The 14,840-nt window shown below is 40.7% G+C and overlaps 1 protein-coding gene across 6 annotated transcripts in view; it reads right to left on the bottom strand.

Annotated features, from left to right (window-relative positions):
• LOC128410690 (palmitoyltransferase ZDHHC14) overlaps nucleotides 1–14,840 on the bottom strand; it is a 135,989-nt gene that overhangs the window by 93,630 nt on the left and 27,519 nt on the right. For 3 of the 6 annotated variants that reach the window (XM_053382255.1, XM_053382259.1, XM_053382260.1), the window contains exons 2-3: nucleotides 11,575–11,735; nucleotides 5,227–5,385 (exon numbers count right to left, since the gene is read on the bottom strand). In XM_053382255.1, the coding sequence (XP_053238230.1) occupies nucleotides 5,227–5,385; nucleotides 11,575–11,735 (320 nt within the window). Of the gene's footprint in view, nucleotides 1–5,226; nucleotides 5,386–11,562; nucleotides 11,736–14,840 lie in introns of all 6 variants that reach the window. The other 3 variants (XM_053382253.1, XM_053382256.1, XM_053382257.1) reach the window with 2 other exon arrangements.

The raw sequence follows: 14,840 nt of genomic DNA, 5'->3' as shown, positions 1-14,840 counted from the left end.
TATTGGACTGTTTCCCAGCTGCAGTTGTTCATACAATTTCTCTGTTTCTAAGTAGAATATTAATAGTTTTCAATTAGGATTAGATAGCATGAAAAGAGAACATTTGATGACAGAACTATTCAGAACTATGTGTGTTAATGGCAGGATTTAACACAGTGGGAAGTATCCAACTAAGTTGTTCTGTCAGTGCAAGGATTTTCACTTGTGCAACAAAACTCCCCCCCCCTTCCCCCTGTATGTCCCTATATCTATTCTGGCATTCCCCACAACCCTCTAGAATAGATTTAGGGAGGGTGCAGGGTGCATACAGGAAGTGGAGAGGGGCGAAGTCCTCTTGCAGAAGCAGAAACCCTTGTGTTGGTGGAATCAGTTGGTTGAATACAGCTCAGCAGTTCCCTCTCCCCCAAGGTGGCTATCAATGGCTACTTGCCATGATGGCTATGTTCTGCCTCCACTGTTGGTGGCAATATGGCAATAAGCCTCTGAATATCTGTTGCTGGGAAGTGCAAGGGGAGAGAGTGCTGCTGTGCTCAGTTACTCCATAGGCATCTGGTTGGTCACTGCCCTTGGCCTGATCTAGCAGGGCTTTTCTTATGTTCCTGTTGGATTTTGCCCTGCTTTTGTATCCTGGAGGGAAAAATATGTCAGTCTGTTCAAGAGCCTGGTCAAGGCCCATTTCAGATAAATTGCTGCAAGATTATCTTAAGTTTTTCTCTGGCTTAAGGATGCATAAACCGCATCCTATATCTTCTACCTAAGAAACAATGGTTGCTTACCATGATGCCACATTCAGTACAAATCTGTTTCATGAATAGTTCAAGCTCCTTGAATACCTCTTGAATGGTCAGTAAACCATGAAATACAAAAGGATCACCTGTTGTAATCACCCTCACATCTTTAATTATAAAGGCATTAAAGGATTACTCTTCAAGGATTACTTTGAACAGTAGAAATTACCTTGGAATTAGACCTTGCTTTGTTCAACAAGAACAGTTATCAAAAAACAAGGATAAGGATATAGAAATAGTAGGGTCCAAAAAATCCCACCCTTATGGTGGGTGTGGGTGTCCGTGTCCCAAATGATGTAAAACAAATCAATTCACATTTATTCCAGAAAGCAAGTACAAAAAAACCTTAACATTCATATTTGTGCATTGAATTCTTTTTACCTTTTAAAAAAATAAAATTAAAAACTTTTAAAAAATCAAAATATAGGGAAATGGGAGGCCCTTACAATACTAAGCTGCAAGACTACCGTATTTTTCCCTCTATAAAAAGCAGATTTTTTCTCCTAAAAAGGAAGGGGAAATGTCTGTGCGTGTTATTGAGCGAATGTGTGGTCCCTGGAGCCGAAAAATCAGGCAAAAATCAAATCGCGCTTCACGGAGAAGGGAAGCCTGAAAAGAGGAAGCGGCTGCTTTCCTGCATTCTGCCTCAGGGTCTTACTGCCCACCCGCCTCTGTTTCGTTGCTGTGTTTCCTCAAACGGAACAAAGAGCAGGGAAAGCCCCTCCCCTCCAGGCAAGCAGAGGGGAAAGCAGAGTGTCGTTCCTTCGTTCCTACTAATTCCTCTCTATGCTCCGGTGCTGCTGGGGGAGAGGGAGAGAGAGAGGGGGAGGGAGAGAGAGGGGGGGGAGGGAGAGAGAGGGGGGAGGGAGAGAGATGGCTGGCTTGGGTGGGGGGAAACTTTTGCCTTTCTTTCCTCCCTCCCGTTAAATCCCTCTCCTGCATTCTTAGCCAGCTGCTTCTCTGCACACCCCTCTCATGTCCCTTCTTTGTTTTTCCTTCGCTCCCCACTTAAAATGTGGTTACAAAGCATAGATCCACATGGATCCTCAGGATCTTTGCATTGGGTCACCCCAAATTCACCATCAGATCACATAGCATGTCCATGGCTACAGCCTGCCCCCCCAAAATCACACACCCACTGTTGCCTGGGGCTGCAATGGTGCAAAAACGTGGTTAAAAAGCATGGATCCACATGGATCCTCAGGATCTTTGCATTGGGTCACCCCAAATTCACCATCAGATCACATAGCATGTCCATGGCTACAGCCTGCACCAAAAAAATCACGCACCCACTGTTGCCTGGGGCTGCAATGGTGCAAAAACGTGGTTAAAAAGCATGGATCCACATGGATCCTCAGGATCTTTGCATTGGGTCACCCCAAATTCACCATCAGATCACATAGCATGTCCATGGCTACAGCCTGCACCAAAAAAATCACGCACCCACTGTTGCCTGGGGCTGCAATGGTGCAAAAATGTGGTTACAAAGCATGGATCCACAGGGATTCTCAGGATCTTTGCATTGGGTCACCCCAAATTCACCATCAGATCACATAGCATGTCCATGGCTACAGCCTGCACCAAAAAAATCACGCACCCACTGTTGCCTGGGGCTGCAATGGTGCAAAAACGTGGTTACAAAGCATGGATCCACAGGAATTCTCAGGATTTTTGCATTGGGTCACCCCAAATTCACCATCAGATCCCATGTCTGTGGCCACAGCATGAAGCACAAAAATGATACATCCACTGTTTCATTCAGAATGTTTTTTCCCTTGTTTTCCTCCTCTAAAAACGATGTGCGTGTTATGGTCAGGTGCGTGTTATAGAGCGAAAAATACGGTAGATATTTTAAAAGAATGGTATGGGGAAGGCTTAGTAACTCAAGCAGAAAGCTTTGTTTTGAAGAGACTACTGAAATCAATGCTATGGTATCATGAAGAAAACCAAGAGGAAATTACTTATAAAATTCAATCTTTTCATACACACTATACTATACTATAACAGTATAGTATAAAATATAAATCTAACAAGAAATCTAGAGAAAAACAGGGGAGGGGGAGGGATTAGGAGGAAGGGTGTATTAGTTTAATTCTTATTTATATGCCCTGTAGTATAGAAAATCAATAAATACATTAGATACCCGTAAGGTATCAAATAAGAAAGAAACCATGTCTAGAACTTTCACCACATACCTTACCATTTCATAATGAATTCATAACAAGTAAACATGGTGTGTTAGGTGACTTGTCAATATGGTCTCAAACAAGATTGAACTCTGCTAAAAATTTACTATCTGAGCAAGATGTAAAACCATTAGCTGAAATTTCATTGGCAATGGGCAGCACAGGACCCCACTATTCCAGTACAGTGGTACCTCTGGATGTGAACGGGATCCGTTCCGGAGCCCTGTTCGTATCCTGAAGCGAACGCAACCCGCGTCCGCGCGTGCATGGGTCACGATTCGCCGCTTCCGCGCATGACGTTATTTTGAGCGTCTGCTCATGTGCGAGCGGCGAAACCCAGAAGTAACGTGTTCTGTTACTTCCGGGTTGCCGCGGAGCGCAACCTGAAAACGCTCATCCCGAAGCTACTTCAACCCAAGGTATGACTGTACTTTCCAACAAGAGAAGCATTATTAGCTTGAATTAGAATACACTGAGGTAACCGAGACTAGAGCTGAAATTTTATTTATATCTGAAAACAACAAGTACTTAACAAGTCAGTTCTATTTTATTATTTTGGAATTTGATAACAAGCCAGGGACACTTCTGAGGATATCAGCTAGTGATCTACAGTAGGAATTAAGTACTGAGGGATACAACTGGATTTGGGTTAAGATTCTAGCAAGAACAACATCTGTGGAGTTAAAAGAAGAATTTTATAACATATTTGACTCCCTATAGACTTAGTAGGATATATTCACCAGTACAAAGTAACTGTTGGAGATGTAGTAGGCCTCAAACAGACTTCTTGCATATAGTTCAGAGCTGCCAAATTATATAGCTGTATGTATTTTAAATCTGGAATTTTATTACAGAAAGGCTTGGCTACAAGTTACCAATGAATCTTAAAACAGTTTTATTAAATTATTAAAGAGGAGGATTATTAGAGGAGGATTTCAAGGTAATATTAAATCTGTTATTAGGTAATATTAAATCTATTATTTGATGCAAAATATACTGTATTATATTGTCTGAGTTACAGAGAATCTTCAGTGCAGGCATCCTCCCACTTACGCGCGAGCAACTCGCACACAACCACATATATGTGCGGCATCAGGAAATAAATAAATGATTCGATTCTAACCTGAAATGGTGGGAGAGCTGAAAAGTCCTGTGGCTCACGAGGAGACCCTTCCCTGAGCCCAAAGAGGATGTCAGTGAGCCAAAAGTCCAGAAAAAAAGACTCCAAGGGCTCCAAAATGGGGCACAGGAGCTCTCGCTGCCGCCGCGCTACCAGGCTCTGTCAATAGATTCTGGACTCCTAGACTCCGTAAGCAGAATGTGTGTGTGTGTGTGTGTGTGTGTGTGTGTGTGTGTACACAAGACTACTTTTAAGCACAGATTTCAAAGTGGCCGGCGGGGGGGGGGGGTAACTATGGATGAAATATGTTTCCACAGGCACCACACAGATTCAGTCTATAATACATAAGAGATATTGCTTAACGAACTATATTTTGAAGTACGTAACTTTAAACATTATCCCCTCTTATTTAGCCTTCAACACCAAAGTTAGGGCAGTGTATTCAACACCAAAGTTAAGCCATTATATTCCACAGCAAACTAGTAAGAAAGCTAGGACAGTGCCTTATCTTTTATTTTTACTGCAAAAATGTATGCCCTGTTAAAATAGAAGTTACATTTAAGCTTTCTTTGTTTTGCCCCAGGTTTCCAGGTGTTCTGACTCACAAAAGAATCCTACTATAAATGTGACAGGTGTAGCCTGTGGCTCCGAATCAACCCAAAGCTCCATGGTTTTATTTCAAATTGAACAAAGAATTGAGAGATGAATCACTGTGACTCTTAACAAGAGGGAATGCTCAAACAGGAAAACTGAACTGAAATGGAATATATATAGTGCACAAACAGAAAAGTTTAGCAGGTTGAAAACTTTATTTTTGGCTCTATCAAGCCTGAAAATACACAAAAAAGTTATACTTTCATAGAATTGGAAGGAATCCTGAGGGTCATCTAGTCCAACCCCCTGCAATGCAACCTCGGCTTAAAAACCTCCAGTGAAAGAGAGTCAACAATCTCCCAAGGGAGTCTGTTCCGCTGCTGAACAGCTTTTACTGTCAGAAAGTTATTCCTGCTGTTTAGTCGTAATCTCCTTTTCATCATGAGAAACACCAAAATATACTGACCAGTACATATTAATCTTTCATTATATCTAGCAAGATCTGTATATTAATTTTTGTGTGTGTGTGTTTACTCACCTACACAGTTATCACAAAGGCTGCAATGTGAGGCACGAGGTGGGCGAAAAATCTTGCAGGTAAAACAGTATTTTAACTTCACTGTCTGCCCATTGATGAGTACTTCTTTTGTTCTGGGAGGTGGACGATACCCTCCTGAACTGGAGCCATTTGCAATTTCTAAAAATGGAAATAAAAACAATAAGTTGAAAGATTGAGTTTTCATCCAGTATATTTGGAATAAGTACATTACTGTAATTTTTAATATAATCTAGATGAATTGGAAATAGTTAACTAAAATTGTCCTTTAATTCCTTTTTATAAATAAGGAGGGTGATATATAACAAACTGAACCATATTAGGTCCTCTTTTGATTGAAAACATGATGTTATATGAGAATCTTTACTTGTCCCAAATACAGTGTCAAAGATGACATGCAGAAAAATCTGTTAATTCCTACATTTCCTTTGGAGGGAAATTAGTCCTGAAGGTGTTTAGCCCAAACATCTTATGCATTATGATCATTCCTGCATCCATACAGTACTGTGTGATTCTTTCCAGGAGCCTATAGCCCTATGCCAACTTACTGGGAGGGGACCCCACTGAACTCAATGGGCCCTACTTCCAAGTTAACCTGCATAGGTATTATTTTCCGATTGTAGATTTCATTCTCTAAGGACAAACACGGTAAGAGACCTCTGTGCCAACCATAAGCAGTGCTGTAGCAGGGGGCAGGGGGCTAGCCGGGTTTCTTGCCCCGGGTAAAGCCTCCAGAGGGCACCATTGAGACTCCCAGCCTGTGTGTGAGTGCGTGTGTGTACACAAATGTATGTGGGGAGTGTGTGTGCCAAACTGGGTCTTTGACCTGGGTGACATAAAGCCTAGTTTCATAACGTGCTAAACTACATGCATATTATTATATGCATATATTTGTCTTACCCATAATATTTATATATTTATATATTTATAAATATATATATATATATTTATAATATTCATATATTTGCAATATCTCTATCTTAAAGTGTATTGAAAAAGTTTTAACCTGAAGAATACTTTTAACAATGTTTTAAATTGCATATTAATTGTGTTTTTATTTTAATTAATAGTTTTAATTGTTTTGTTTTACTTTGGGAGACACTCAGACAGGTGATATAGATGGAGTTAATTTATTGCCTGGAAGTAAGCTCCATTGAATTCAGTAATACTTATTTCAGAGTAGAAAGGTAGCAACCAAACCCAAAAGAATTTGCTTATTCATGTTGCTACCTTCACATGGCCAGTTTTTGTGTGCTGACTTAAAACAAGTGAGTCCGATCTCCATTCACATAAATTAAAGATCTGTTAGATGAGTGTATCTACACAAAGTCATACTTAGAACCCTTGTTGCTCTTCCTAATGCTGTTAATTCTGCTGCATCCTTACGGTCATCTGTGGCCCTGAGAGGCCTTCTGTGACCTGATTTAACTCCAGCAGAGCACTTGGCACCTTCTGAAGCACCCTTTTTGCTGGCAAGGCAACTTTTTGGTGGTGGTGGCAAATTTGCACTTTGCTCTAAATACTTTGAGGACATATCTCCTCCAATTAAAACATTTCTGTTCTGTACTACCAATAACTTATGGTGGCATTTGGGATTCTCTTTCACATTTTCTGCTCACAGCCCTGAGACAAAGGCTGACAATGAATAGTCCAAGGTCTCTTAGGGAGCTTCATAGATGAACCATGATTTTAACCCTGGTCTCCTACACCTTAGTCCATTTATGGGGGGAAAGCCATAGAAGCAAAAAAGTTGGGGTGGGGTATAATCTTTTTCCATAGGGCTGAAAGTTTAGTGGGGCCCTTGTTAACAGTTCTGTGTGACACCTTTAAGATTGATCAGTTCAGGCTCCAGGCCTACTTGGTAGCCATCCCTATAGAATTTAGTGGGGATTACTTCTGTGTAATGTATGGTTATTGCAACATTAGTCCACACTAGAAGGGGTCTCTGCTTTCACAATTGATAAACCAAGGTCAAACAGTGTTTCACTTAGTTGAATTTAATGCTTTTGTATCCATACCTTTGCAAGGGAGGAGGATGGGAAGAAAACCAGAACAAACTGGGTTATCTGGCATCTAGAATTCTTATTTCTTTAGTTATTACTTACTCTGAACTTTACAGGACAGATTAAGCTCTGAAACTCATTTGGGAATTCTCCAAAGCAATGTTGTAATGTATAATAGCAGGTTCCCTTAGAAAACAAGGGCATCACAGGGAATCTGTGGCACAGCAATTTTGAATGCATGTACTTGTGTGAACATTATCCCTTCCTGACCTAAAATACTTTATAAAAACGTGGCACGCACATTGAGAGCAAATGGGAAAATGACTTTATTTATTATGCAGGAACACCACCGTGTTAGTACACAAAAGCAGCATGCTTTGTAAGGGTAGTTAATATGGCCTATTTTGCAGTACCTGAGAACAGGAAAAATCTGTGACAATCCTCCAATTAATAAGGATTTTAAAAAACAAACACTGCATTCTGTGTGACTAGCTAACATCTGAAGGCTCTTTATACTTCTGCCACTCTGTTTGGTAAGAACAGAAACTTAATCAAATTGCATAATGATCACTTAAACCAACTACTAATATGTCCACATCAATACCATGAGTGCAATTAACTATCCCAAATAGAAGTACTTTGTGCCCAAACTGAAGAACTCATTAAATTAGAAATCCTTAAATGAACTGAAGACATCAAATTAAAGTTGAAGTATAAATGTAATGACATCCAAGATGATCAGACAGCATCCACTCCAGTGCATCTGCTCAAAGAATTTTACAAATTCCCAGATACTCGTATTTGCCATGGCAAGATAGCACCTAACACATTTATTCTGCATTATGCTCTAAGATAATCACAACGTGTTGGATCTTTTTAAACTTAATAACCAACTGAAAGCAGTCTTGGTTGCCAGAGTACACACATAAATAAGTAGAGTGGCACAATAAAACCTTACACCTTGTAATATTAGGGTAGGAATTACAAGCCCCTGAATATTTCCTGACGTTAATAAGATTCAGTATGACCTTAATTAACCATACCCCAAACTAATGAAAAAGGTCTTTGACCAAATCCTCCAAACTCTATTCTTAATTCAGCCTTCACATAAATATATATACAAATACATATGCAAATGTTATTTAGAGGACAAACTTCTTTGCTTATCTCCTTCCTCAAACCTGTACAGTGAACAAATGCTAAATCCCTCCATTTGCAAGTGTTCATAAATACTGATATCAGTCTAAAAATCTGTGCTCTTAGCCAAGAAAACTACGTGCAATTTTCTCCCTGGTTTCCTAACCTGTAACTTCATCTGGTTTCACCACTACAGGAATAGATGCAAGACAGTACCTTTCAACATAAAACATTCTCTTCTAACTTATTTATACAGTATTAACAGCTGTTTCCAAAGGCTTATTATGCAGTTTCATTATTTATAGCTGGAAAGAGGGAACAGCAGTTGGCTCATTCAAAGCAAGCAAACGAACACTTTATTTGGACCATCTACATTTAAAATGCTGAAAGCAAGCTTTAATGTTGCAAGATTCTTCCAGGAGAAAAAAATACAAAAAAGCCCCCAATGGTGCTGCATTGGATATTTACCCAGTCTTACAGATTTGATCTCAAATATGCTAGAAGATGGAGGAAATTAGTTGAAGCAAACACCAAGGGATTATCTCAGTGTTCCAATGAAGCAGGGATAGAGAGGAAGTAGGAATGACTTGCACTTCGGTCATTTCTTGATGACAGGGGGAGATACATGTTGCCCAATGTGATGTCAAAAATGTGCATTTCTCATGGGTCTTGGAGGAAATGGAAGAATTAACTACTTCCTTTTCCTCCAATGCTGCTTTTTTGAAACTTCTGAAGTGGCCCATATTAGAGCCTGACAAAACAATTTAGAACTTTTGTTGGATTAAAGTGTATGTTTCAGTTATCAAAAGAAATTACCCAATCCCTTTGTGTCTTGATGTTTAGGCAGCTACTGAAGATATTTCTGTACGAGAAGGCTTTTAAAAATGAAATGATAACTGTACAATCGCAGGAATTGTTATATTGCTTTTAGTTTTTTGGGTTTTGTAATTTTTGTATTTTATCTTATTTTAATTTATTGTATTGTACTGTTTGTACACCACCTCAGTAACTTTTGGTTGTGAAGGAATTTATAAATCTGCAGATATATAAATAAAAGACAGAGGAATACCTCTAATGTAAAAACTGACATTACCTCCTGTTAGAAAAATGAATTTAGCCCATCACTACAAAAATACACAATGTTTTTCAACAGTTTAGATCGGAGATGGTGAACTCCATATGCTAATTTATGGGTGATTTAAACATTTGCTCATGGAATGTTTGAGGGTTGGGGACAGTAATAAAAAAGAAAAAGTATAAAACAACTTAATGAAACAATGACACAACATTATCCTCAGTGTTTGAAACTCCCATTGCTCTAGGCACATTTTGTGACAGGGAATTTCATTAGTGCAAGCAGTTTCTGAGCTCTGGGTGCAGCACTGCGCCTGAGATTTCAGATTAAAACTGCAGAGTGGAAGGAAAGGAGGACCTTTCTACCTCCCCACTTCCCCCTTAAAAATATTAGGGGGAGGGCAGGGGAAGGACTGGACCATGTAAAAAATGAACATAATATTTTAACAGTAATTCATTCATTTTCAGCTTTGTATTCTTGTTATTAAAAAAGCGCGCCAGGACATTCCGTTGTTGCAGCCGTAACCTAGGTTTAAGGTGCCATTTAGCTCCTAGCTTTCATATATCAGTTTCTAACAAGGATCACCCTCATTCAGGTATCTCACCAAAATGACAGCAAACAAACAAAAAGCCACCATTGTCTAGTACATAGAGCTTTTTCATGACTTAGATTATTATTTATTAAATATCTATACTGCCCTTCATTCAAAGATCACAGGGTGGTTTACAATATAAAAACTCAAAAATACATACAATAATAACAAACAAGTACACCTCCCCCCCAATTTAAAAGGCCATAGATTGTTTAATTAGCCAAAGGCCTAGGACATGAAGAATGCTTTTGCCTGGTGCCTAATGGTATGTGACGAAGGTTTCAGGCGAGCCTCCCTGGGAAGAGCATTCCACAAGCAGGGAGCCACCACAGAAAAGGCCCATCCTTGTGTCGCCACCCTCTGGACCTCTTGTGGAGGAGGCAAACAAAGAAAGGCCTCAGATGCTGATCACAAGGTCCAGGTTGATTCACATGGGGCTAGATGCAGTCCAGAATTATTTAAAGTTTTATAGATCAAGACCAGCACTTTGAATTGGGCCCAGAAACTAATAGGCAGCCAGTGCTGTAGGGCCAGGATTGGCGTTATATGCTCAAACCATCTTGCCCCAGTGAGCGACTTGGCAGCCAAAATCTGCAATACAGTAGCTAGTTTCCAAACCTTTTTAAGAGGCAGCCCCACATATAACATGTTGCAGTAATCTAACCTAGAGGTTACCAAAGTATGGACAACAGAAGTTAGGCTATCCCTGCCAGATAAGGGTACAGCTGGACTATTGGCAGCAGCTGATGGAAGGCACTTTGCACCTCGATGGCCACCTGAGCCTCAAGTGACAGCAATGGGTCCAGATGTACAGTACCCCCAACTGTGTAGATCAGGGATGGCAAACCCTTGACCCACAGCAGGATTTCTTCCAGTCCTCTGGGTCCCTACCTGCCCATCAGCAGGGAGAGATTAAAACCACACTGCTATATGCCTGTGTCTTCTGAAAGTGAATTCACATAACCCGTAGGAGCCAACTCCTAGGGGCCGTGCAGGCTTTGGCCCCCACAATAAGATATTTGAGGGGGCTACCCTCCCCTAAAGTTGGTGGACACTTCCAGTCAAACAGTTTGTGTCCTCTGAGTCATGTGATTGATCATGTGGGGCAGGGCTTACCTGGGCCCCACAATATTTTATTCAAGTTGGCACCCCTGACATAAGCACTCCATTCCTGGCCAGACACTCCGCACCAGCGGTTGGTAACCGTTTTGGACCAGTGGTCACATTTTGAATTTTGAGAGTGTGCTGTAGAAGTAATTGTTGCTCCTTTTCAATATCACTGTAAACACAAATGCTTCTTTTGAAATTCTACAAGACAGACCATTCCAGCTATCACTGCCCTAGAACTGAAAAATTACAAAACTCATTCTTTTTAGAAAAAAGAACAAGTATGTGATGTTGCCATTCAGCATGCACGCACGTGTGTGTGCACGCGCGCGCGCGCGCACACACACACACACACACACACACACACACACAGTTACACAGAAGATGATGGGACAACAACAGACCTTCAGTGTTACCTATTTGTCTTTCAAGATCTGCGGCTTCATCTGGTGTTGCACGAGGCAGGACTCCAGGGTCACTGAAGCTCGTACGTAGCAAGGTCCCCATAACAAAAAAGAACAGAATTGCTCCTACTGCAGGAATAGCAGGTGTAATCTGATCTGATAAATATCGACAACTGTAAAACAGAGAAAAATTGAAAGTTTAAGGGTCATTAATACTGCATAATACACCTTTTAACCTGGCTTTTGACACCTGAGGTATTTTTCAGGACCCACCCTATTCCTATAAATGTAATTTGTTTTAACTGCTTTTAAGACTGAATTTTAAATTGCTGTAATCCACCCTGGGATCTTATGATGAAGGGAGGGTAAGAAATCAAATTATTATTAGTAGTAATAAGGCTGCTGATGTAAGTTCCATTATTGTAAGGGAATTAGGCGTGGGGGAGAGAACTCCTGGAAAGCCATTCCAGATAACCATCTTAGAGAAGTTATTTCCCCATGAAACACAAAACCTAAAAAGCTCAAATTTTATTTGAGAACTTCTTTATTTCATAAAATTTCTGAGTGTGCGTTCAGATTATATTTTCCACCACCACCACCATTTTGTACTCAAGGAGGGCTCTGATGCAGGTCCAGACTCACATTCTATCTTCCCACCTTATTTTCTAGACATCAGTAAATTATTGTGTTAACAAAGGATCTCCCGAGCCAGTCATTCACTTCTCCTTGGAGCAAATGGAGCAGAAGTAGTGAAAGAACCCACGGTTTACTACAGATCATTTCCTTCTGTACACTTTAGTAACATTTCCTGAAAAATCAACACCCACTTTATTTGTTTGTTTAAAGTGAGGCAATAGCATGATGTCATGTACAAAAACAAAAAAATGATATAGTGCGTTGATAAGAGATGCAAAGCCTTTTATAAATGGCATCTTTTAATGTTATGGATATGTATAGCAGTGTGGTTAAAATGTAACCCAGTTTTATGTAGACTCCCTGCCTTCTTTGATTTTAATATTAAATGTTTCCTGAGGGATAACTATCTTAATCACTTGCAGCAAAACCAAAAACTTAAAGACTAACGGATTTATTACAAGATAAGCTTCTGAGGACTCAAGCCCCTTTTGGAAAATAAATAACTCTTCTATGTACAAAAGAGCAGCCTTGCCATTGACTTTCAGGAATCTCTTGAATACTTTTCTATGCCAACAGGTCTATGCAGCTTTTTAAACTTCTTGATTAGCCAGTGTTATGATTCTTATGATCGTTTTGTATTGCTTTTATGGTGTTTTATATTTTATTTTATATATTGTTGTATACCACCTTGATATTTATATGATATTTATATGAGTTATAGGTATATAAATATGTTTGATAAAAAATGTTATTGTTGACAGATATTTGAAATTTAAATATCAGCTTAAAAAAACTTAAGAATATGCCTAGCATTTTATATTGCATAAAAAGACAGCTGCAGAAAAGCAAGTTATGACCTCTGCAATGTATCCATGCTGTTATACATCATAATCCTGGCAACTGACAAACAAGAAGACTTGCTTCTATCATGGGCTGAATGAAGTCTAGCTGCTTCAGTGGGAGCTGCTGCCTGATAACACCAGCAAAGACCAAAGATGAGGGCAGGAAATGCTGCCCTTATAAATCTGGTGCCATATGGACTTCATGTTATTTCTGTTCCTAATACTACAAAATCTTTTGCAAACCACTTTTGAGTCTCTTCTGGGACAATAAAAGGGACATAAGTATTCTAAATAAATAAATACAACCCTTTTAATTTGATTTCTGGAGTATCCTAATTTAAGAACTAGAACTTCTTAAAAGCTTAAATTATTAAGATCACAAGGGTATATATCGTTTAGTTGGTGAATTTCAGGGTTATTGCATTGAATGCATACCAGTCTAGGCTGAATTTGTGTGCAGAGAGCTGAACAAATGATTCACTGTGATGAATGGTGTAAATTCCCTCACAAGGAACTACAGGAATGTATTTTCATGCTGAACTAATTCACCACGGGATACAGTGGTACCTCGCAAGACGAAATTAATTCGTTCCGCGAGTTTTTTCTTCTTGCGAGTTTTTTGTCTTGCAAAGCACGGTTTCCCATAGGAATGCATTGAAAATCAATCAATGTGTTCCTATGGAAACCGCCTTCAGACCAGGTCCGGGGACAGTCTGTCCCCAGACCTCTTCTGAAGGCTGGGGGGGGGGGGACAAGGGCTTTTCTTCCCACCGCCAGCCTTCAGAAGGCTGTTCTGAAGGCTGGCGGTGGGAAGAAAAGCCCTTCTCCCCACCTCCCGCCCCGCAAGCTCCGGGGACAGGAGGGCTTTGCTGCCGCCCGCCAGCATTTTAAGATCACCCCGGGACAGCGGAGAAGTCTCCGCTGTCCCGGGGGCTTTTAAAATGCTGGGGGTCGGCAGCGAAGGCTTCGCTGCCGCCCGCCAGCATTTTAAGATCGCCCGGGACAGCGGAGAAGTCTCCGCTGTCCCGGGAAGGCAGGCGGGGGGGAGCAAAGACTTTTGCCCCCCGCCGGCCTTCAGAAGAGGTCCAGGACCTCTTCTGAAGGCCGGCGGTGGGCGAAAGTCTTTGCTCCCCCCCGCCTGCCCTCAAAAGCCGTCCGGGATAGCGGAGAAACGCGCTGCGCTTCTCCGCTATCCCGGGAAGGCAGGCGGTCGGGAGCAAAGACTTTTGCCCCCCGCCGGCCTTCAGAAGAGGTCCAGGACCTCTTCTGAAGGCCGGCGGTGGGCGAACATCTTTGCTCCCGACCGCCAGCATTTTAAAAGAGGTCCCCGGAGATTTTCCTATGGGCTTTCTTCTTGCGAAGCAAGCCCATAGGGAAATTCGTCTGGCGAAGCACCTCAAAAAACGGAAAACTTTTTCTTCTTGCGAGTTTTCCGTCTTGCGAGGCATTCGTCTTGCGAGGTACCACTGTACACTCAATCCAAGCAGGTCTTCACAGGCATGGTTTACACTTCACAATCTGTGTGTTTACAAGTAGCACCTAATTATTTGTATTACACTAAAATATTCATAGGCTACTGTCCTCAATTCAAGGCAACTCACACATATTTTAAATGCAACAATCACACTAAAACAGGAAATTCATAACAGATAACTTAGAAAAGTATAACAAAAGCATAATAGATCATAACAACCAAATACCCTCTGGAATAAGAACTATCCCAAATGAAATGAGAGAGAAAGGACTCTATATCTCATCTGGGAGGATATTCTAGAGCCATGAGGTGACAGTAATGAAGAC

This window comes from Podarcis raffonei, chromosome 3, assembly GCF_027172205.1.
Source record: "Podarcis raffonei isolate rPodRaf1 chromosome 3, rPodRaf1.pri, whole genome shotgun sequence".
NCBI lineage: Eukaryota > Metazoa > Chordata > Lepidosauria > Squamata > Lacertidae > Podarcis > Podarcis raffonei.
Note: the sequence above shows the minus strand (reverse complement) of the source record. Positions and strands in the feature narration are given on the sequence as shown.